Genomic DNA, 24,171 nt, shown 5'->3' with positions numbered 1-24,171 from the left:
TTTTCCTACAAAATGGGCCAGAGATGAACATACTAAGGCTAAACAAGTAAAACTTTGCCTAAAACTTGCAGGATGTGAAACACTACCGCAGGGCCAGGAGGAGCCTATGACGAATCGCCACTGCTCCCGCCCAGACCGCCATCTTCTGTTCGGGTAAGGGCGCTGGCGTCAGGCGGCTCCGTGACACCATGGCAATGGCGGCCATGTCGAGCGCTGGCAACAGGCAAAACGGCAGCGTCCATGGGGAGTGAGGGCGAAATGGCCACCGGAAGGGGCGGTACCCGATGGCGCTGGCCGAGGGGCGGTGCTGCGTGACGCTCGGTCGGCCACACACGTGATTGGACGGCTGCCTGCGTCGGAGACTTCCGGTGCGTCGGAGGGAGGCAGTGTCCACGGTGGGGTCTGTTTTGGAGGTGTATATAGGGGTCCGTGGGGACGCCGAGGCTGGGCGGTGTCTGCGGAGAGGCGGGTTGGCAGGTGGGGGTGCGGGGACGGCGGGGCTCGGCAGCAGAGGCGCTGTACACTCGTGGAGGAAGGGGTGGGCCTAAGGGATGGTACGTGTAGGGCTGTCGTGAGGCGCAGCATTCAGTATAGGGCTGCCCAGAAGCAGCGTCAGGTGCGGGGTGTCGGCGCTGGGGGCAATGCCGGAGCTCCGCGAGGTGCTGGAGGGGTGTGCCAGTGGTGGGTGCGGACCATGCGGGAGGGCCCCGGGTGTGCCTGAGGTCAGTGGCAGGAACGTGTGGGTCAGACAGAAACAGTGTTGGGGGACGTTCCTGGGGATTAGTGGGCATAGGCGCAGTGGAATCCTACATGTGTTGGGAAGCCAGTGGGCCTGGAAAAAGTTTGCTCTCTGCAGGTGGTTGAAGATGTCAGACTAGATGACTTTTTGCCAGTGGAAGGTGCAGGCATTGCCAAGTGGAGATGTATTTTGGTTTACGTGTAAGAGGGTGTTAACCCCAAGAAGGGGTTAAGATGAAGCTGGGACTCTGCCATGGGAGGACAGTCAATCTTTGCTGAGTGAGTGTATCAGTTTGGGAAGAGAAGAACGTGCATAGCCCAGGACTGAGGGTAAGGTTGAGTACCTAACAAAAAGAGAGGGTCTCTGGTCATGGAAACGTGGTCAGGCCCTGGTGTACAGTACGGGAGGATCTGAGTAATGGAGAGAAGGGGAAGTTTAGCTGTGAAGGATGTTGGTGTCAGGAGGCCATGGAAGAAATATTTTGTCCATGAACAAAAAAATCTGACAATAGTGTCGAGTGCCTCCCTGGACTGATAGGCAGCAGATGTTGTGGGAGGTTGTGAATATTCCATCCCTGGCGGTGTTCAAGACCAGGTTGGATGAAGCCTTGGGTGATATGGTTTAGTGAGAGGTGTCCCTGCTCATGGCAGGGGGGTTGGAACTAGGTCCTTTCCAACCCTAACTATTCTATGATTCTATACTTATAGTAACAGCTATTTCATCCACTCCCTCCAGTGGTGGAGTTATTCTAGGCCAAACCAGTGCCAGCTGAATTGTGTTGCTAAAAGGAGGAAAATGGTTAAGTGGAAGTTTTCTTTTTTTTTTAAATTTTGAGATGTATTAAATATTTACGTTAAAAGATGGGTTATAGGAACACTGTTATGTGGTACTTAAGTAACTTGTTTAGAATTAATTCCTGTATTGTTGTGCATATGTGAAGGGCAATGCAAAGCTAAAATGCTTTTTAAGCTATAAGATACGGCAAAGCAGCATAGCAGCTTAATCCTAAAAATACAGCAGCCTTATTGCTTTCAGTAGAACTGCTCGAGTAAAGCTAATACATAAAAATTTTCATGTTCAGTTTGTAATCCTTAGGTTAATTGTAAATACCATTATAGATTTAAATGGAATGTTACAGATCTTATTTTATGGTCTGCATTTCACTTACTTCTGGGTTCCATGTAGTTTAGAGGGAGAGATCCATGATTCTGATTCACCGCATCAGTGAATGCGAGAGAATAATGCTGGTTACATCTAATGGAGATCTGCTTGGTTTTGTATTCTGTCACTAGCTGATATATTAGTTTTGAAAACCCTATAAGGAGATATTTATTACTTTGCTAAGAAATGTTTTAGAGAACTACAAGAAATACTGTTCAAATATAAGAAAAATCTGGTTTAATGCTGAGGATCATCAAGTACTGGAAGAGGTTGCTCAGAGACATTGCTGAGTTTCTTTCTTTGGAGATACTCAAAAGCTGACTGAACAAGGCCCTTGGTAGCTTGCACTGGTTGACCCTGCTTTATTCAGGAGCACTGAAGAAGTGATCTCCAAGTCATCCCTTCCAGCCTCATCTGTTCTGTGATTCTGTAACTAGTAGTCCATAGCTTTTCAGCCTGCATTAACTTGGTATGTATACTCTTCAAACATGCCTGTGTCTCTCTTCAAATAGATACAAACCTTGGATTGGAATTGGTGTTCAGTTCCATAGGATTTGTAAGTTTTCTGTGTGAGCTCTTCCAGGGCTTGTCTTCAAGGTATTGCTGCCCTTGGCTTTAACCGACTTTGGATGCTGAATAATAAGAACAGTTTTGTTGTTATGAAGTGAACTTGTGCCATATATACTTGGGCTCAGTTGCTTGCTAAGGTTTAACCCAGACAATCTTTGTTAATAGAGAGAGAGATCAAAAAACCAGAGACTGAACCTGCATGAAGATTTTTTTTTTTCCAAAGAGTGTGATAAGGTACCGTGTTTCCATTTTGACATTATAGAGCAGTGGGATTTTTTTTTCCATCGATTTGCTGTTTGCAGTGCTAATCCTAGTGGTATCTTGTAAGACTTAATCTGTGCCCAGTATTTTCTGAAACTTTTAGGTCCTGTGGTCTGCACTGTATTGGCATCTTGTTACCATGATGGATTGACTGTGTTAAAAATCGTTAACTAGATTGATTATGTGTGTGTGTGTTTGCTGGATTTTTTAAAGAGTATTCTTTAATATTCAGAGTAACTTGGAGAAGGCAGGAGTCTATATGCTTTGGCCACCATGTCTGGAGTTGGCAGTAAACGGGCAGCTGGAGAGCCTGGTCCTTCTGCACCTCCAGAGAAGAAGGCAGGGGTTGAAGATTCAGGGACCACTGTGGAGACCATAAAGCTTGGTGGTGTTTCTTCAACGGTATGTCTTTCTCACACACCCCCACTCAAAATCTCACATTTTTTCAGCTGGAAACAAAAATAGCTCTCTGCCTTCTGAATGAGTCTAGACATCCAGCTTGTATGCAGTGTGCTCTGACATGTGCCTCTCTACAGGAGGAAATGGATATCCGGGCCCTACAGACCAAGAACCGGAAACTAGCAGAGATGCTGGACCAGAGGCAAGCCATTGAAGATGAGCTACGGGAGCACATTGAGAAGCTGGAGCGTCGTCAGGCCACTGATGATGCATCTTTGCTGATTATCAATCGATACTGGAATCAGGTTAGTAAGATGCTTTGTTATTTTGTGTACACTGTTCTCTTGCCTCTTTTTCTGTTCCACTGCATTCCTTTTTTTCACATCCATTCTTTGTCTTGTCTGTCCCATCATTCAGTTTGATGAAAATATCCGCATCATCCTTAAACGCTTCGACCTGGACCAAGGTCTTGGAGACCTCTTGTCTGAAAGAAAAGCACTGGTGGTACCAGAACCTGAACCAGACTCGGACAGTAACCAGGAGCGCAAAGATGAGAGGGAACGAGGTGAGGCACTTGACTGGGGACAGTGGAAAACATGGATTTCAGTGGTGGACAATGTTTATGTCCCTTTTTAAAAGGTGACAGAGGCTCTCTGTGAAGACTAGCAATTTGCTGCCTGGCAGAGCACATTCACATTTTTGCACTTCTTTCTGTTCCCAGGTGAAGGACTTGAGCCGGCATTTTCCTTCCTAGCCACTCTAGCCAGCAGCACCAGTGAAGAGATTGAATCTCAGCTGCAGGAGCGTGTAGAGTCTTCCCGCCGTGCTGTTGCCCAAATTGTGACAATGTATGACAAACTGCAGGAGAAAGTGGATGCGCTGTCCCAAAAGGTGAACAGTGGAGGTATGTCCAAGGTGTCTGATCCCCCTTCAAGAATCCATAGCTACTCGCAGCTTAGACATGATTCTGCATTGTAAGTGTTAGGCATTGTCCTCTTCTCAGCTGGGCTAGGGTTAATTTTCTTCCTAGTAGCTGGCGTTCCAGCTTTCGCCTGAAAAAAGTGCTGCTAACACACCAATGTTTTAGTTGCTCAGTAGTTCTTACCCTGATCAAGGACTTTTCAGTTTCATGCTGTGTGAGGAGGGGCACAGGAAGCCAGGAGGGAGAAGAGACAGGACACCTGACCCAAACTAGCTGAGGGGTATTCCATACCACAGCGGGGGGTGGCTTGAGAAAGGACGCCTGTTGCACCGGAGCGGAGACGGGGGAGATCAGCATCCAGAAACCTCACCACAGAGCGACAAGAGCCACTGAGGAGGGAGCCTCAAGTCCTCGACAGGACTTGCAAAGAGCTCAGCTACCGCGAGGAGGTGACTCACCAGTGGCGGAGACAGGAGGAGTGGCACCAACTGTGAGTGGTTAAAAATCTACCCAGGGAGCGCGGCGACCAGGAGCTGGGCAAATGAGCAGGCAAACAGAGCAGGTTGAGGCAGTTTGCGCGGCAGTTTGCGCAGGCAGGCGAGCGGGATGGTGAGCACTCGCCGTACGACAGGGTCTGGTCTGGGAGTTCTGCCCCGGCCGCCCCAGTGGTGGCCAGCGTAGGCACCCAGACAGAGCCGGTAAGTGGGGAGGTTGCGGTGCAGAGCTTGGATTGTAGAGAGTGCCTGCACTGGTCTTGTGAGGGAAAGGTGCAGAATGGGCAGGGCTGCGCTTCCTGCTCCCTGATGGAGGTCCTCCTGCAGCAGGTGGCTGAGCTACGGCATGCTGTCAGTAAGCTGCAAGATGTCAGGGAAGCTGAGAGGAAGCAGGACTGCTTGCTCCAGGCCCAAACAGCACAGGGGCCTCAAGATTACCCTCTAACTCATGGAGGAAAGAAGGAGGCTGTCGATCAGGGAAGCTGGGAATTAGTAACAAAAAACAACAAAAGGAGGAAGAGAGCAATTAAAAGCAAGGGGCTTCCTCCTAAATCTGCTGTACCCACCCAGAACCGCTTTGCTGTCCTGCAGGGGGCTGATGAGGAAAAGCACTTGCATCAGGAACAGTCGCTGGTGCACTGGTACAGAAGATCTCCACTGGTGCCGCCAGGAAAAAGCAGCGGGTTGTAGTAGTAGGGGACTCTGCCGTGAAAGGGACAGAAGCGCTCATCTGTCTCCCTGACCTGGTCGCAAGGGAGGTGTGTTGCCTACCTGGGGCACGGATCAGGGATGTTGCAGAGAGGCTGCCTGCTCTAGTAAGTCCCATGGACTATTACCCGCTTCTAGTGATACAGGTGGGTGCTAGAGATATAGATAGCAGTAGCCTGAGGAGTATAAAGAAGGACTAGAGAGCTCTGGGAGAGGTGGTCAGGGGTTCTGGAGCTCAGATAGTCTTTTCAACAATTCTCCAAGACACGGGAGGACCTTCCAAAGGCAAGGAGGATTGGACAGGTTAATAAATGGTTAAAAGGGTGGTGTCATAGTCAAGGGTTTGGGTGTCTTGGACATGGGGCCCACATTTGTAGGCCAGGCCTACTGGGGTCTGGTGGAACTGCTCTGATAAAGAAAGGGAAGAGTGGCTTTGCTGGGAGGCTTGCCAGACTTGTCAAGGATGCTTTAAACTAGTTGTGTTGGGGGAGGGGAGCATCATTCCATCCCAACACACCCAGTCAGTTGCCAGCACCTATAATAAATACTCTGAGCAATGTAGTAATATTCTAGCCGCTCCAGCCAGTGAGCCAGCTTCATTTGGAGCTCGGATCAGATGCCTCTGTACAAATGCCCGTAGCATGGGGAACAAACAAGAGGAATTAGAGATGTGGGCACATCTACGGGGCTATGATATAATAGGCATCACAGAAACATGGTGGGATGGCTCCTTTGACTGGAGTGTTGGAATGGAATGTTACAGGCTCTTCAGAAAAAAACAGGCCTGGTAGGAGGGGAGGGGGAGTTGCCCTCTATGTTAGGGATAGGCTGGAGAGTATGGAACTCTCTTTGGGGACAAGTGATCAGTTAACAGAAAGTTTGTGGGTCAGGGTTAAGGGGAAATCGGTGATAGGAGACGTTACAGTGGGGATATGTTACAGACCGCCTGATCAAGAGGAACCTGTGGATGAAGAACTCTACAGACAAATAGGAAAAGCCTCACACTCACAGGCCCTTGTTCTCATGGGGGACTTCAACCACCCTGACATCTGTTGGGGCGACGGTACGGCCCGGCACAAGCAATCCAGGAGGTTTCTCCATTGTGTGGAAGACAACTTCCTTCTGCAAGCAATAAAGGAGCTGACGAGGAGAGGTGCCCTGCTTGACCTCGTGCTCACCAACAGGGAAGGGCTCGTTGGAAATGTGACTCTCCAGGGAAGTCTTGGATGCAGTGATCACGAGATGGTCAAATTTGAGGTCCTCAAGACAGTGAGAAGAGTGTGCAGTAAGCTCACTGCCCTGGACTTCAAGAGAGCAGACTTTGGCCTCTTCAGGAACCTGCTTTGCAAGGTTCCATGGGATATAGCCCTAGAGGGCGCGGGGGGCACAAGACTCCTGGTTAATATTCAAGGATCTCCTGCTACAAGCTCAGGAGTGTTGCATCCCGACCAGAAGGAAGTGCAGCAGGAGGGCCAGGAGACCTCCTTTGATGGATAAGGAGCTGCTGAGAAAAGTTCACAAGAAAAAAGAGGCTTATAAAAGGTGGAAACAAGGACAGGTGGCCTGGGAAGAATACAGGGGTGTTGTCAGAATAGTTAGGGACCAAGTTAGGAAAGCTAAGGCCCAATTGGAGCTAAACTTGGCAAGGGATGCTAAAGATAACAGGAATGGATTTTATAGGTATGTAGCGGCTAAAAAACAGACTAAGGACAATGTAGGCTCCCTCTGGAAAATTTCAGGAGAACTGGCTACACAGGACTTGGAGAAGGCTGAGGTTCTGAATGGCTTCTTTGCCTCGGTCTTCACTGGCAAAGGCTCTGACCGCAGCACCCGAGTCTTGGAAGGTGGACGCAGGGACTGAAAACCTAGACCTTGGGCCCACTGTACGAGAGGATCTGGTTCGAGACCATTTTAAGAACCTGAATGTACACAAGTCCATGGGACCTGATGAAATCCATCCGTGGGTCCTGAAGGAGCTGGCGAATGAAGTTGCAAAGCCACTGGCCATCATATTTGAAAAATCATGGTAGTCAGATGAAGTCCTTGACAACTAGAAAAAGGGAAATATAACCCCCATTTTCAAGTAGGGGAAAATGGATGACCCGGGCCATTGCAGACCAGTCAGTCTCACCTCAGTGCCTGGCAAAATCTGGGAGCAGATTCTCTTGGAAGGCATGCTAGGGCACATGAAAAAGAGAAAGGTGCTTGGTGACAGCCAGCATGGCTTTACTAGGGGAAAGTCCTGCCTGACCAATTTGGTGGCCTTCTATGATGGGGCTATGGAACTGATAGACAGGGGTGGAGCAGTTGATGTCATCTACCTGGACTTGTGCAAAGCGTTCAACACTGTCCCACATGACATCCTTGTCTCTAAATTGGAGTGTCAGCAATTTGATAGGTGGACCGCTCAGTGGATAAAGAACTGGCTGGATGGTCGCACTCAAAGAGTTGTGGTCAACAGTTCAATGTCCAGCTGGAGACCAGTAACGAGTGGTGTCCCTCAGGGATCGGTTTTGGGACCGATCTTGTTTAATATCTTTGTCGCTGACATGGACAATGGGATTGAGTGCGCCCTCAGCAAGTTTGCCGATGACACCAAGCTGTGTGGCTCTGTTGATACGCTAGAGGGAAGGAATGCCATCCAGAGGGACCTTGACACACTTGTGAGGTGGGCTGATGCCAACCTCATGAAGTTTAACCATGCCAAGTGCAAGGTCCTACAGCTGGGTGGGAGCAATCCCAGGCACAGCTGCAGGTTGGGCAAAAAGGAAATTCATGGTAGTCTTGCGGGGAAGGACTTGGGGGTGTTGGTCAATGAGAAAATGAACATGAGCCAGCAGTGTGCACTCACAGCCCAGAAAGCCAACCGTATCCTGGGTTGCATCAAAAGGAGCGTGACCAGCAAGTTGAAGGAGGTGATCCTGCCCCTCTACTCTGCTCTCATGAGACCTCACTTGGAATATTGTGTGCAGTTCTGGTGTCCTCAACATAAAAAGGACATGGAACTGTTGGAACAAGTCCAGAGGAGGTCTACGAGGATGATCAGGGGACTGGAGCACCTCCCATATGAAGACAGGCTGAGAAAGTTGGGTCTGTTCAGCCTGGAGAAGAGAAGGCTGTGTGGAGACCTTATAGCAGCCTTCCAGTATCTGAAGGGGGCCTCCAGGGATGCTGGGGAGGGACTATTCATTAGGGACTGTAGTGATGGGAGAAGGGGTAATAGGTCGAAACTTAAACAGCAGAGGTTTAGACTTGATATAAGGAAGAAATTCTTTACTGTAAGGGTGGTGAGGTACTGGAATGGGTTGCCCAGGGAGGTTGTGAATGCTCCACCCCTGGCAGTGTTCAAGACCAGGTTGGATGAAGCCTTGGGTGATATGGTTTAGTGTGAGGTGTCCCTGCCTATGGCAGGGTTGTTGGAACTAGATGATCTTGAGGTCCTTTCCAATCCTAACTATTCTATGATTCTATGATTCTGTGTCATGCCCAGTATATAAACTGTGCGGAGTCACCTGAAGGGCACGTTGCTGCTAGGGTCAAGCAGGATGTCGATTGGTGGGTGCTGAGCAGTTGTATTGTACATTACTTGGGTTTATTTTTTTCCTTTCTTTTTTTTTAGTTTTATATTCTCTCCCCTTGTTATTTCCTTTATCATTATTATTAGTAGCAGTATTTTACTGTATTTCAATAATTAAAGTTTTTTAATCTCCACCCTTGGGTTTTACTGTTTTTCTAATTTTCCTCCCCATCCCATTCATTGTGGGGAGAAGTGAATGAGTAGCAGTGTGGTACTTATTTACCAGCTGGGGTTAAGCTATGATAGACATACTCCTTCTCATGCTTATTTATGTTCCAAAATAAATTGGCTTAGCTTTCCAACTCTCAATAACCAAAACCTCTAATAAAGACTAGTACTGCATGCTAGAAATGTATTATAGCTGCCTCTAAATATGAATGGTGAGAACTCTACTGGGCTAAGGAAAGGCTTGTTCCTGCCAGTAGTATGTTCGTGCACCTGAGAAGTTACAGATTACAGCTGAACCAACTAGCTATCCTCAGCCACTACAAAAAAGGAGTAGTGAAATCAGTATTGCAAACTGATGTTGGACTTCTTGCTTTCAGTTTAGTAAAAGGTGTAGGGATAACCAGCTCTTCAGTTATAGCTGAGTTTTGAGGAAAATAGTAGACATCTGATGTCTTGGTATGCCCAGTATAGTTGTCAGTTTTGAATACAAAACAGAGCTCTGCAGAAGACAGCCAAATGACTAGCTTCTGAAAATTAATGTAGCAGATTTGATTCCCACTTAGATGACTGTCTGAAAAACGTAAGCTTAGAATTTTAATCTGTTGCATGAAAATTTAGGTGGGATATCAAGTTATCCTCCTTGGTTTTTATTCCATCCAGAATGTTCTGTATGCTTTGATCAAGGAGCTCTGGACAGTCTAGCATTGATGTAGTGAAGCATTATTGTCCTTAGTTGGCAGTCTTGAACTCTGTAGTAGTATTTGCATTAGTGCAGTATGAGCCTGTCCTCAGTTGCTGTATTTCCTTACTGTGGGGGTGGTGAGACACTGGCACAAGTTGACCAGAGAAGTTGTGGCTGTCCCATCCCTGGCAGTGTTCAAGGCCAGATTAGATGGGGCTTTGAGCAATCTGGTCCAGTGGAAGGTATCCCTGCCTGTGACAGAGGGTAGGAACTAAATGATGTTTAAGATGATCCAGTTCAGACCATTCTGTGAATTGTCACCTGGTATAGTTAGCTCAAGCCACCTGTTGTGGCAGGTTTATGCATGGATTTGATCTGCATTAGGGTATTACTGGGTTACAAGGGCATGTTCTGTGGCTGATACAGACACAATTAGAATGGTGTCTGACATCAGGGGACGACAGAGAGAAATCTGTGGTATGCTAAACTGCAGAGCCATTTGCTTCATGAATGCAAGTGAAAGCTCTGGAGATTAGATGAGATCCATCTGCTGGAAAGTTTTAGTAATCAGAAATTAACCTCTGAAATTTCCTTCCTCTTTGTTTATTTGCTTTTTCTTTCTTTGCTGTTTAAGAATTAAAACCAAATTTTCTTGGGTTTTGTTCATTTCCTTTTCTTTATGCATCTTTCAGATATTACATTGATGGAAGAAGCAGTCCTGGAGCTTAATACCTACCTATCACATGAAAATGGACGGCTGCAGGAGCTAGCCGATATTCTGCAGGAGAAGCACCGCATAATGTCTCAGGAGGTATAAAAAGGAGAGAGAAAGAAATTTGCTTTGGGGTCCTGCTTCCTGCTTAGGATAATTTGTGGTTACCATAGTTTGAAAAGCTTGTATTGCCTTGAAGAGGGACAGAAGCAACACAGTTTGAGACTTACCTTCTGAACAAAGCTTATGGAAAGGGTGGGTGCTGTGGAGAAGTGTACATAGATTTTTCTATACAATTTAAATTGATATGCTTGTTACATCACTGAATGAAAGAGTATAATCATATTGGTGAGTTGAATTAATGTGATTTCAAAAGCAAATAGCAGAGGAAGTGGTAAGGTGATGCTAAGATGATTGTGTAACATCTGAGACATTTGATGTTATATCCCTGTCATTTCAAATTCCTTGATTTGTCTACATCATATGTGAAAGCATAGTGACATTAATTGCAAGATGATCCCAGTCATTAAGGGCTTCACATTATTGCCAGTATTTGTTTCACAGATAGTAGTTCTTTTAAGGCCTTCTTCAGTGTTAGAGCACCTTGTACTTCAGTAGTGTGTAGAGTAGATGAACATACGGATTGAAAAGATTAAAAAAAAAAAGCCTTTGAACAAGCTTTGAAGTTGTTCCCTCTCTAGGCTGTCAGATACTACCAGCTTGTTGCCCTTTCTCCATTTTCAGTTTTATTTTCAGTCCTGTTTTCATTACTGTGTTGCGATTCAGCTGGTGTAAAATTTGGGACGGTTCATTGCGTAGTCTGTTGCCGCAGCAAAAGATGGTTGGAAAGCATATGAATCCAGGGTATTTGAGATAAAAAAAAATAATACTGAGCAGTCTCAGAAAATGCTTCTAATAGAATTACTCTGTTCATTTGGCTGACAAAAACACTCTTTTGATTACAGTTCTCCAAGCTGCAAGAGAGGGTGGAGACAGCAGAATCTCGGGTATCTGTTCTGGAGACTATGATTGATGACCTTCAGTGGGATATTGACAAGATACGCAAGAGGGAGCAGAGGCTCAACCGGCACTTAGCAGATGTTCTGGAACGAGTAAGCACCATTCTCTTTGTCAGGAATGGGTGTAATTTTGAGATGTGTGACATCATCTTAATGGCACTTTGCTGTGAGAACTGAGAATCTGTAGTGCGCTGTCTTTGGTCTTGAATTTGTTGTATCAGCAGTCTTGGCATTTATTTGGGTACTGATGAAATCTGTTACCTTTTTTTTTTTTTTTTCAGGTAAATTCCAAAGGCTATAAGGTGTATGGAGCTGGAAGCAGCCTCTATGGGGGCACAATCACCATTAATGCCCGCAAGGTAATGTCATGGGCTTGGTTGTGAGGAGAATTAAGGTCAGGGAGAGTTTGTGTGTAGGGCCATAAATTTAGATACCTTCTTTGTCACAAGTCTAGGTGACTCTGGGCAAGACAGTTTGTCTCTACAAATTCCCTATTAAAAAACAGACCTGATGGATGTAGACTGTCTCATTCTTAGTGTTAACATGACTCAGTCTGTAATTACTGTACCTAATTAGGACTCTCAGTAGATATAACAGGAGGATTTATTAAAGCAGTTTATCCCAAACAGTTTGAGGAGATGAATGCAGAGCTGGAAGAAAATAAAGAGCTTGCTGGGAATCGCCTCAAGGAGTTAGAGGAACTACGCCAGGATCTTGAGGAAGTAACAACACAGAATGAAAAACTCAAGGTGAGACATCAGTACCTATTATGAAGATGAAGGCATTCTGTGTGGTTAAGTTGCCCTCTGTCTTGTGAACTGTGTCTTTGGAAAACCTCATTAATACTGTTCTACTCTGTGCTTGCTATTTTTAGCTAGGTGGTATTTTGTACAAGTCCACAGGTTTGTGAGACACTTGCAATTCAGTGCATTGGTGACACCATGTGGTCGTAGTTGGAAATAGGTTTCTTATCTCCTGTTTTCCATTCTGATCTGTTAACTAAACATCATTAAAATATAGTGAAAACTAATTTCAGCTTTTCAGAACTATTAACCCCTTTTCCACTTCCCCCCTGCCCTGTGCAAGTGGAATTAATGAATCACAAAAAAGATTCATGGACTTGTGTAAGAGAGCTTGGCTCTAGGAAGTCAGTGAACTTAAATCTTTCACTTTGTGGCAGAATGAATAGATAGGAAGTAGTGTGTGAGTTTCATATGTCTAAAAGGTAGTAGCACAAAAAGCTATGACTCTGTAGTATATATGATACAGATAATAAACCGGATTTTTTCTTAGTGATCAATAGATCTGTTAGGCTGTTATAAGAAACATCTGAGCTTATGACTTAAGTTTCAGAGATGAAATTCCAGAAACTGTCTTGAGGCGCTTCTGAATTCTGTTTATCCACATGAGTTTGTTTTGAGAGAGACACCACTTGGCTTACAGCTTCCTTTTTCTCTTTAATTTAGTGTTAAGATATATGTGTTTATGTATGTGTCTGTTTCACTCTGGTAGTCACAATGATTTGCTAACATTTTTTGGTAAGAAAAACACATATTCTGTACTTCTGTTTCTCTCATTTCTCCTGTTTCCAGTCATTATGTTTTTCACTGGTAGAAAGCTAATGTAATGTCTACATGTATTTTCTGTCGTTTTCTATCATACTTTTCTAGGTGTCTATCTTTATTGATTTAGGTGATTATAGTTTTACAGTAAGTCCACTGAAAAGGTATATCATGTTTTCCAAGCTCATATCTTTGGGAGAAATTGTTGCAGAACCTGAGAATCCAAAGCTTTAGTCATGTGACTATGCCAGAGTAACAGCCTGCTGGAATTCGGAGAAAGCATAGATTTCAAATTGGTATTGAAGCATCTACTTCATAGCAATGCTGTTAAAGTTCTACTTTTTTCTTTGCTTGTGGCAGCTTAATTCAATCTTCTCCTACCTTGCAAAATAGGTATCAAAGAGAAGAAAATAAATTTTCTTTCTGTGGCCTTTTGTTGTGTCCTGACTAGGTTGAGTTGCGACGAGCAGTGGAGGAGGCTGTGAAGGAGACCCCAGAATATCGCTGCATGCAGTCACAATTTTCTGTTTTGTATAATGAGAGTCTCCAGCTGAAGGCACACCTTGATGAGGCCCGCACTCTGCTTCATGGTACTCGCACCACACATCAGCGCCAGGTGGAACTGATTGAGGTAGCACCATTGTCAGATTAGGGAATGTTTTCATCTCTCTGACCATCACTACTGAGTCTGGGTGGCTCTAGGAATGGTCAGGAAATTCATCTTCTTGACAGTAGTTCATTTATTCTCTGGTAGCTCATGTTCATGAGTGAATGATACTCCAGTGTTACAGCACCAAATTCTATCCCCTTCTTAATCCTCAGAGGGACGAGGTCAGCCTTCACAAGAAACTGCGCACAGAGGTGATTCAACTAGAGGACACCCTAGCACAAGTCCGCAAAGAATATGAGATGCTGAGGATAGAGTTTGAACAGACACTTGCTGCCAATGAACAAGCAGGTATATAGTTTTTTCTACTATACTTAAAACCAAACAAACACCACCACCACCCCTGCCCATTAGGAGCTGTACTGCAGTAAACCACCTGGTTTGATTCTTTGTTATTATTAAATGCTTATCCTGGCAAGTTTCTATCTCAAAAATGCCAGAATTCCTCATGTTTTGTGGTAGGCCAGTTCCATGTTATCTGACTTCTTTTTAGATACTTCAAAATACACACATTTTGCTAACAGTTTGGTTCATGGCAGAGTATTTTTCATTATTAAAATACTTTGGGGAAGGTTCTGTCAGCTCTGGAGCCTCTGACACAAGAGGGACATGGACCTGCTTGAATGAGTCCAGAGGAGGGCCGTGAAGATGATCAGGGGGCTGGAGCACCTCTCCTATGAAGACAGGTTGAGAGAGTTGGGCTTCTTCAAACTGGAGAAGAGGAGGCTCTGGGGAGACCTTAGAGCAGCCTTCTAATACCTAAAGGGAGGCCTGCGGGAAACCTGAAGAGGGACTTTTTACAAGGGCCTATAGTGACAGGACAAGGGGTCATGGCTTAAGCTGACAGAGGGAAGATCTAGGTTAGACATTAAGAACAAATTGTTCACTATGAGGGGGGAGAAGCACTAGAACAGGTTGCCCTGAAAATTGTGTTTGCCCCATCCCTGGAAGTTTTCAGATTTGGGTTGGATAGAGTTCTGAGCAACATGGTCTGGTGGAAAGTGTCCCTGCCCATGCTCGGAGATTGGAGCTAGATGCTCTTTAAAGTCCCTTCCGTCTGCAAACCATTGTATGATTCTGTGATCTAGAAGACATCTAATTGACAACCTGGATAGGAAGACAGTAACTTTCAAATTTCATTACTTGAAATAACTTCTTTATTTCTAAAGTAGCATTATTGTAGCATGACACTTTTCACTTAGGAACATGGGGGAAGGAAAGTAATGTTAATGAGAAAATTGGGATTGGAAGTGCACAAGGACTTAACGGTTGCATGTAAAGCTAGTATGACTTTCTTCTATACTTGCTCTTTTCTATACTTGCTCTGTTGTGTGGCAGAATGGTAATAGTTTTATTTTGGTTCTTTATTGTTGCCACTTAGCTTGTTCTCCATCTCCATGAGAGTGTCTCAGAAACTTGGCAAAAATATGTTTTGTTACAATTGTGTTTCTGTAGGTCCAATTAATCGGGAGATGCGTCATCTCATCAGCAGCCTCCAAAACCATAACCACCAGCTGAAGGGAGAGGTGTTAAGATACAAGCGCAAACTGAGAGAGGCCCAGTCTGACTTGAGCAAGGTATCAGAGCAGGAAGTGCTGGGAAAGAGCAGAAAGTGCTTTGGAGAAGGGGAATACTATCAGTCTTGCCCGCAATATCAACTTTTCTGATACAGCATGCAATGTAACTTTTGATGGAGCTCTACACTCTAAGCTTCCACTTACCAAATGAACGATCTTCCTTTGTAGCAGCAGAGTGCTCCATGGAAAGTAATAGAAATTGTGGAGGGGGCATGCAAGTGTGGATCTGGGTAGACGGAGGGAGATAATGTAGACTTCTGGTAAAGAATTTAATGTTTTGTTTTCTTCTGTCTTCTTTCTTGCTATGCTGCAACAGATCCGCTCTCGCAGTGGTAGTGCTCTTTTGCAGTCCCAGTCCAGCACTGAAGAAACAAAAGAGGAACCTCCAGAGATCAAGCAGGAGCCCGATGATCCTTCTGCCCAAGTGTCTGTCCCCAAGGCCACTTCTGAAGATATTACTGAAATGAAGGCCAGGCGAGATGAAGAGGAACGGGAGCGAGAGAGACGGGAGAGGGAAAGAGAACGAGAGAAGGAAAAAGAGAAAGAGAGAGAGCGGGAGAAGGAGAAAGAAAAGGAACGAGAGCGGGAAAAGCAGAAGCAGAAGGAATCTGAGAAGGAGAGAGAATCCAAAGAGAAGGAGAAAGGGAAGCATGAAGATGGAAGAAAGAAGGAGGCTGAAGTGATCAAGCAACTGAAGGCTGAACTAAAGTAAGTTGTTGTCCCTCCCTTTCCTGCTTGAGTAGTGCTCAAACTGAAGGGTTTGTGCGAGATGACCTTGTAGCTTACGAGATCAGCTTCACTGAAGCAGAGAGGTTCCTGGCACCCTCTGTCTGATTGTGATTTGGACAAAGCAGTAACACTTCTCCTACAACAACCTAAAACATGAATTGACAAACCATTTACTTCATAATGTGCACCAAGTAATCTTTATTTTCTTCTGGCATAACAATTGTGAAAGCTTTGCAGCAGTAGGTTATTAGTAGAGATCACAGTAGTCTTCATTTGCCTTGGATCAGCACTAAAGCAAAGGTGGAGAGTTTGTTGCTTCCTGTTACAGTATATGTTTCCTCCCCACCCCGATTCTCTTGACTTTTCAGTCCATGGGTCTGAACATGCTTCTTTTCAGTTTTCAGCCTGTACTCCTTGGCGAAGAGAAGCCAAGGATGACTCCATATACGTACCATATGGTGGAGAGAATATTGCTCTTGAGTTTCATGCTGGATGTGTGGCAGCGTAGCTTTCCTGCTTGTTCTCACAGTTGCCTGTCTCTCTGCCTCCAGGAAAGCCCAGGAGAGTCAGAAGGAGATGAAGCTGTTGTTAGATATGTACCGTTCTGCCCCCAAAGAACAGAGAGACAAAGTACAGCTGATGGCAGCTGAGAAGAAGGCAAAAGCTGAGGTAAATCTAATTTCTCGCCTGTTTTTTTTTTCAGTGCATTACTTGAAATTTCTTTTTGGATACTCTGCACCTGAACTGTGTTGCTTTTTTCTTTGTCAAAATTGAGTATTATTTCTCTTCTCAGCTTTGTTACTTAGGAGAGAGGTTGGAATGATCAGGAGATGAACAGGGAAATTTTAGGGGAGGGATTATCCCTGGGAAAGATCCCTTTGCCCATGCTGAGGGATGGACATGGCTCTGTCTTTCTCAGTTTCAGATTCAACCAGTAGTGAAGGCAAGCACTGGTCCCAGAGACATACACACAGAGAGATCACTGACACAGCCCACAGAGAAGGTGCTACCTTCAAAGCATATACATACAGGACTCGCAAAACATGACCATAGATAGACAAGTTCCCTTCCTTCTTTTCAGCCTGTAAAGATAGAATGTCACTAGTTCAGGCACACGCTAAACAATGTGTAGGTTCACAACCACACGTCCCTCAAGTGCCAGCATGTCGCCTTGTGTTTGATTCCCCTGTGATCCCAGGCCCTTTTACCTTCTGCACGTACAGGTCTCACCAGTAGCTAGCACTTAATTCTGTTGCAGCACACATATGCATGGTGTAGAGAGCTAGATTACACAGAGATGGTTAAAAAAATATTTAATAAGGCTGCAGTGATCATGCAGGGCGCTGAGCCAGACACATGTGTACTGACTTGCTACATTTTACATGTGACTAGCTCCTTTTTTGTCCTTCTCTGCCTAATCCAAACTTTTTCATTCTTGCTCTACCTTCCCCTGCGTTTCTCTCCTGGGTTTGTACAACTCTATTGATTCCCAGTTAATCCCAGTCCGGGATCCACCCCTTGTTTACAGCCATATCAATTGTAAAGTCCAGGTTTATCTTCATGGAAGTGGTGCCTGTAGTTTCTTGGTAACCCATCAGTTACTGTGACTGGGGAGATTTGTTTTTTGTCTTTGCCTCCATGTTTGTTTTGTCAGGTCTATGTCTCTGCATATTTTCTTTCTAGTTTCCTACTTCCTCCCACCTGCTTCCCAGTTGACAGGATTCAGCCAGATAACCTTGTTATAATAAACATTCACACTCTCATTTGCTCTTATCAGTTCATGTGACTGACCAGGTTTGATTCTCATAATTGTCTTTCTGATCATTTATCTGTCAAGTTTGTCTCTGTATGTTTTGCTTGTGGCTTCTTCCTTATTATCACTTTTTGTATTGAAAAAGGCTCTTGACCAGATGCCCTTAAAGGAGCTCTCCATCCACATACCCTCACATGCAGAACTGCAGGACACTGATGTTCCTATTCTGATGCTGTGGAATTTTCAGAGGTTTTGAAATCAAGATCTTGGCCTTACAAGCCCATCTTAATGGTCCATCTACCAGTAAAACACTTCCCTGTCAATATGAGATGGGTTCTCTTTTTCTATCCTGTGAAAGCAGTTTTTTCAGTGTTTCAGAGAATTTTGGGGGAAAAGGCTTTTAACATTCAGCCAACATTCTTTTATTTAGTGTTATTTGTGTTTTGTCTTTGCTGTAGCTGGAAGAACTGCGGCAGAGGGTCAAAGAATTGGAAGACAAGGAGAAAAAGGAGAGTAAAAAGATGGCTGATGAGGATGCCCTCCGCAAAATCCGAGCAGTGGAGGAACAAATTGAGTATTTACAGAAGAAACTAGCCATGGCTAAGCAGGTGAGAACTTTCTGAAGGTTTCTGCTGGAGCATCTGGGAAGGGAACTACTTTCAAGTTCCACCCAGGAAGATTATCTGAGAGAAGGAATTTCTGTCTCTGTATGTGCCAGAGATGTGAGTTTTGTCCCTGTTTATCAAAGGGGAAAAGCCAAAAGAAAAGCACCAATGATCAAAAAACCCTCACAACACTAGGGTGTCACAGACCTCATGGCAGGGGTGGTGGGGAAAGTTTGTGGCCTACATGAAGAGCACAGAGGAGAGATGTCTGTATCAGTCTTTATGGGAGGAGGTTACAGTTTCTTTTTAAAAGTATTATCTGCACAGTTCATATAATTAATACATGTGCGTGGTACCGTGGCACAGCTTTTTCCACAAAAAAAAGGGCTTAATCTCATGATAAGAAAGCAGGAGCGCCTCAGTAGGGGAGAAGCAAACCAGTGTGCTTGACTATATTGTTTTAGAATTTGAATTGTTTTCCTTATCATACAAGACTGTTCCTTAATGTTGAAGTGACTTAACTGAGTTTAGGGCACTTGGCAGTCTGTTAGTTGGAATCTGTCAAGCTGTCCACATGTAGAATCTTTGGCCAGGTGGATATGACAGCAGTTTAGCTAGCTGCCTGTAGTTGAGAGTTGTTTTCTGCCTACCTCTGGCAATGAATGTGTCACAGCTGAATTTGCCAGCAGACAAGCCACAGTCTGAATACTTGTGGAGATAACCATCTCTTTTCTACAACTTCTAGTTCAGGGTATGTCTGCTGTGTGTAGACTTCTAAGGAACACTTTTCTTTCTAATTGCTGGGAGATACTGTTCTTTACTACTCAGACATGTTCCTTCTTCTGTGCGGGGTTTAGTGTCTCTGAGTAAAATGTCCAGGGTCATTGTAGGGAGTACAGGAGACAGTTTTGCCAGAGCCTGGGATTCTTATGCAGGAGGAGGAGGCCCTGCTGTCGGAAATGGATGTCACTGGCCAAGCATTTGAAGACATGCAAGAGCAGAACATCCGCCTGATGCAGCAGCTGCGGGAGAAGGATGATGCCAACTTCAAGCTGATGTCAGAACGCATCAAGTCCAACCAGATCCACAAGCTGCTGAAAGAGGAGAAGGAGGAGCTGGCAGACCAAGTTTTGACACTGAAGACTCAGGTAACCTGGGAGAATGAGAGAAGACAATGGAACTGATGGGGAAAGGTGGAGGTGTTGCAGGTTAACTCTGGTAGGCACCTAAGCTCTACACAGCTGCTTGCATACTCCCTCACAGTGGGATTGCGAAGAGAATCAGAAGGGCAAAAGTGAGAAAACTGGTAGGTTAGACAAAGGCAGCTTAATAGGTACAGCAGAAGCTGTGAGCACAAGCAAAGCAAAGCAAAACAGGTATTCATTCACTGCTTCCTATGGCAGGCAGGTATGCAGCCATCTCCAGGAAAGCAGGGCCTTATCATGTGTAATTCTGATTTGGGAAGACACACACTATCACTCTGAATGTCCCCCACTTCCTCCTTTCCACCAGCTTTTCTTGCTGAGCACAGCATCATGTGATATAGAATATTCCTTTGGTCAGTTTGAGTCAGCTGTCCCACTTTGTCCCATCCCAGCTTGTGCACCCTAGGCCTACTTGATGGCAAGCAGCATGAGACAGAGAAAGTCTTTTGATACTGTGCAAGTACTGTTCAGCAGCAGCAAAGCCAGTAGTGTGTTACTGATGCTGTTTTGGTCCCAGATCCAAAATATAGCACCAAGGATACTGGTTCCAACAGTGAACCAGGATGATGGATCAGTGGTTCACTGCCTTGCAGTGTTCTGTAAGCCACCTTCCAAAAAATAAGACATCTTTGTTGAGATTATTTGACTGCTGAGTTTCTAAGTGTTTGCCGGGGAGTTCTGGATACAGCTCTTAAACTGCTAATGTGTCTATTCAGGGAGAAAAAGGCAAGCTGAAGAGGTACTCCTTGGTGATGGGGAGGCAGGGGTAGTTTTAGCATTCAGCTTTACTAACGACTCTGAAGACTCACAAAGCATGCATTTTATTCCTTCTCGAACTCCTCTCCCTTTCCAAGGTGGATGCCCAACTGCAGGTTGTACGTAAGCTGGAGGAGAAGGAACATTTACTGCAAAGCAGTATTGGAACAGGCGAGAAAGAACTGGGTCTCCGAACGCAGGCCCTGGAAATGAACAAACGCAAGGTAAGTTATTGCTTGATTTCCTCTTGGATTGTAAGATGAAGTTGTTGTCTTGTGGGAAGCATAGAAGGCTCCTAGCTCTCACTCATACTATGGAACATGATATTTCCTGATTTTGGACTAGTATACTAGAATGCTGAGGAATCCTGAAGAGAGTTCTGATTAAAGTGTTGTAGACTGTTGTTTCCTTTGATAAAGGGGAGCAGGTCATAGGTGTTTCTGTGAAAATCTGATTAGGGAGCAGAAGTAAGGTGCCTTTAAAAGGAAACCTTTTGTGAAAGAAACAGCAGCAGCAGCCAAATGAAATTAACTGAGGTCAGAGTTTTTGTAGGAAAAATGGGGTAAGTAAAAGGAAAATATGGCTGGGGAATGTTAAGACCTTTAGCAAATGTCTAAGATCAATGAAGTAGGTCTGTTACAAGTAAAATAAGACTAAGTCTCAGGGTCAATGCTCGCTGTGTTGTTAAATCTCCAGTAGGAATGCAGCAGTGACATTAAAACAGATAGAAAAGAAAGCAGAAATACCATTGTGAAGCGGAGATGGGGGACTTAAGCACAGTAATTTCTGCTTAATATCTGCTTAGTACAATTGTGGTATTGAAGGAACTTGGCTAATAGATTAATTGGTGAGGCACAGTTATAAAGTAATAGAAGTGGTGGAGAGGGAAAATGAGTAAAAATAAACACTTATCTTGCAGTTCCTTCTAGTTCAGCTGTAGAACTGCCTCTAAATAATTTAGTAGGGAAAATGTAGAAGGTGGAAAGCTAAAATTACTTGAATAAGAGAATTGTGTGGTCATCAGTATTTTTGCAAGTGATGTGCATTGCAGTGTGACAAGGGTTGGCTCTACTGAAGAGGAGTGTTTAAGCTTAGTGATTGGAACTTGTAAATAGTAAGATATTTTGCTGCTGAAGTAATGTTTAGGGTATAATTCCAGTTATTCCATTTGGAAGTACCAAAATTAAATTGAAAAAATGTATCTCCAGCTGCCTGATGCATATTCTGTGAACAGTCTTGATTTGCCAGGCAGAGGGACTAGAAATCACTGGAGCTCTTTTTCCATGTTTGGTACTTCCTATACTGGTTTTCTCCTTCAGGCTATGGATGCAGCCCAGCTTGCAGATGATCTGAAAGCCCAACTAGAGCTGGCTCAAAAGAAGTTACATGACTTCCAGGATGAAATTGTGGAAAACAGAGTAACTAGGGAGAAAGAGATGTTTAACTTCAAAAGGGCTGAGGTATATATCTCATGCACAATCCTTTAATACTTGTCTGCTTTGGTGTCTCTCCTCTGGTAACTGAGTTTGGAGTGGGTTTCAACTACACTACTTTCTTGGGGGTCCAGTTCCACTTTGATTTCAGCTTCATCAGTTTGGTCCACTGATAACTAACAATACATGTAGGACCAGATTATAATGTAAATCTGTTGGACTGCAGGGGATGAAAGTATGGGTGATGTGGTCAGGTGCTTGTTCTCTTTTGTCTTTGAAGAAGCTGTGACTAAGCATATATTGCTCATTTGTTTGGTCTTTCTTTTCTATGCAGGAAGATATTTCTAGGTTACGCAGGAAGCTGGAGACCACTAAGAAGCCTGACATGGTTCCTAACTGTGATGAAATACTGATGGAAGAAATCAAGGATTACAAGGTGAGTAGCTCTCTCTATAAAATTCCCTCTTTAATCAAAAGGCTGTGTAGTCATCTTTTCAGTATTTGACATCTTGTCTCTGGTGTTGTAGCCTTATCTTGTATTGAAGAAACCACCTTCTTATGGAATGGAAGGACCTTTCATCTTCAGTTGTCATCTGACATACACGGTGCAGTGCAGTGGGCCCTTACTATAATGTTTCTGTCTTGCAGGCCCGACTGACGTGCCCATGCTGTAACATGCGCAAAAAGGATGCTGTGCTCACAAAGTGCTTTCATGTCTTCTGTTTTGAGTGTGTGAAAACACGCTATGACACTCGGCAGCGTAAGTGCCCCAAGTGCAATGCTGCCTTTGGGGCCAATGACTTCCATAGGATCTACATTGGTTGATTCTATCCATAAAATGATTCCATTCTGTCTGGAATGATGAATAGTTACTGCTTATATTGACCACTCAGTCTCCCTCATTTTCTGTGATTGTCATCTTTGGGGCAGTCAATGCTTCTGTCAGCTGATCTGCAGTCTCTTCTGGAAAGCAGGGTTAGGGTATTGGGAGAAGCATATTCTGGATCTTGGTTCCCTTTTTACTGCTTTTCTTTTACTCTTGCTCTCATTTTTTGTGGATTCCTTGTGCTTCAGAGGACATTTGCCGTACATCACTTTGACACTGCCGAGTTGGGAACATCTAACTGAAGTCCTGCCTTGATGGGATGGAAGCTGTGGTGCAGCAGAGATAAATGAGGCCTTTATTTGAGGAGTTTGCTTTGGATGTTCTTTATTTAATCCCATCAAGGTATGGTAATGTTGCTGACAGTCAAGAGTTTCCTAAGTAATGGGCCAAATAAGGAATGTACAGGTACATCTGTAGACTTCAGTGGAGTGATTCCTTACATATATAACTCCCTCAGTCAGGTTGAGGTATTGCTGTTATTGTCCTGTTTCCAGAAAAGAATTTGTAGGGGTTACTTTGTTACGCATTTGACACAGAGATTAATCTTACAATGCACAAAATCTAATAAAAGCTGTTTTCTGGGTGTTTTTCTGGGTTTTCTTGCTTCTGATAGTATCTTGTCTGTGCTCCTGTCCTTTGTCCAGTTACTGGAAATGTTTTTCATGGGCTTTAACCTTCTACAGTAATCAATTTATTCCTTTGTTTGCTTTCAAAAAATGCTTATCTAAAAGAACCTTTGCTTTTTTGGCTGTATCTTCACTACCTGATTCCTGACACAACAGAAGGACCAAAATGCTGGATTATTTATACAGTCATTTTGTCATGGCCCCTAGGAGTTTTGTGAAACGACATAGCATAGGGTATTATGTCTATGCTCCCTGTAGTGCAAGGTTGCATTTGAATTCTTGAACAACAGTCACTCTAAAAACGTGAAGTAATTTATTTACAACATTCCTTCATAGAGAAGACTTTTTCCTGTAAATTTAATTTTCTTGGAAGGTGCAGCTGTTATGTTTGTCTTATCCGTGTCCCTTCCCTGAATCATAAAATCTGTATTACCTTCCTGTATTCACTGTAGGGAATTATAAAAACAATAGTAAAGTGAAATGCAGACTGTCTTATAGTATGCATTATTATCTTCATCAAAACATTCAGAAAATATTAATTAAACCTTTTAAATAATTGTGAATCCTGAGAGGGAACACGTGACTCTGTATTTACAAGGTGGGGCTGGGATGCTGGAGTCTGTGGTATGGCTTAAGTTCAGCTACAGCGTGTATAGAAGAAATGAAAGTAGAATCCTCTCAGCTTTCACTGGAGGTTTCTCCATCAATTCCAGTTTGCAAAGGCAAGTTGGAGAAAGAATAGTGCATTAGGAGTACTAATGCTGGTGGTAGGTTTTTTTGGTACAAGTGCTTGTTCATCAAAGCCAGGTCCTGGCTCACCTTTGGGCATTGTCTGGATCTTCAAACAGCTTTGCTGTAACAGCAGACTTCCTTTTACAGCTGTGAACAGCAACTGGAATTAAACAGATTAAGCAGAGTTAGGAAGCCCTTTTTATCAAACATTTAAGTCACATCACTTAA

General features: G+C 44.2%; 1 protein-coding gene across 6 annotated transcripts; it reads left to right on the top strand.

The window, feature by feature from the left end:
* The first annotated feature begins 316 nt into the window (after window positions 1–316).
* On the top strand, window positions 317–23,703 carry RNF20 (ring finger protein 20). Of its 6 annotated transcripts, none has more exons than XM_005154866.4 (20): window positions 317–395; window positions 2,964–3,133; window positions 3,268–3,435; window positions 3,548–3,695; window positions 3,852–4,034; window positions 10,374–10,492; window positions 11,359–11,505; window positions 11,694–11,771; window positions 12,042–12,161; window positions 13,426–13,605; window positions 13,797–13,932; window positions 15,097–15,218; window positions 15,535–15,926; window positions 16,499–16,616; window positions 18,159–18,308; window positions 19,241–19,453; window positions 20,365–20,490; window positions 21,586–21,726; window positions 22,034–22,135; window positions 22,348–23,703. In XM_005154866.4, the coding sequence occupies exons 2-20, from the start codon at window positions 3,005–3,007 to the stop codon at window positions 22,522–22,524; spliced, it is 2,949 nt and encodes a 982-aa protein (XP_005154923.1). In that variant the 5' UTR covers window positions 317–395; window positions 2,964–3,004; the 3' UTR covers window positions 22,525–23,703. The 6 variants fall into 6 exon arrangements, with proteins under 6 accessions (XP_005154923.1, XP_030910067.1, XP_030910064.1 ...); XM_031054207.2 differs by having other exon boundaries at window positions 341–368; XM_031054204.2 differs by having other exon boundaries at window positions 342–400.
* The last annotated feature ends 468 nt before the right edge of the window (window positions 23,704–24,171 follow it).

This window comes from Melopsittacus undulatus, chromosome Z, assembly GCF_012275295.1.
Source record: "Melopsittacus undulatus isolate bMelUnd1 chromosome Z, bMelUnd1.mat.Z, whole genome shotgun sequence".
Taxonomy (NCBI): domain Eukaryota; kingdom Metazoa; phylum Chordata; class Aves; order Psittaciformes; family Psittaculidae; genus Melopsittacus; species Melopsittacus undulatus.
Note: the sequence above shows the minus strand (reverse complement) of the source record. Positions and strands in the feature narration are given on the sequence as shown.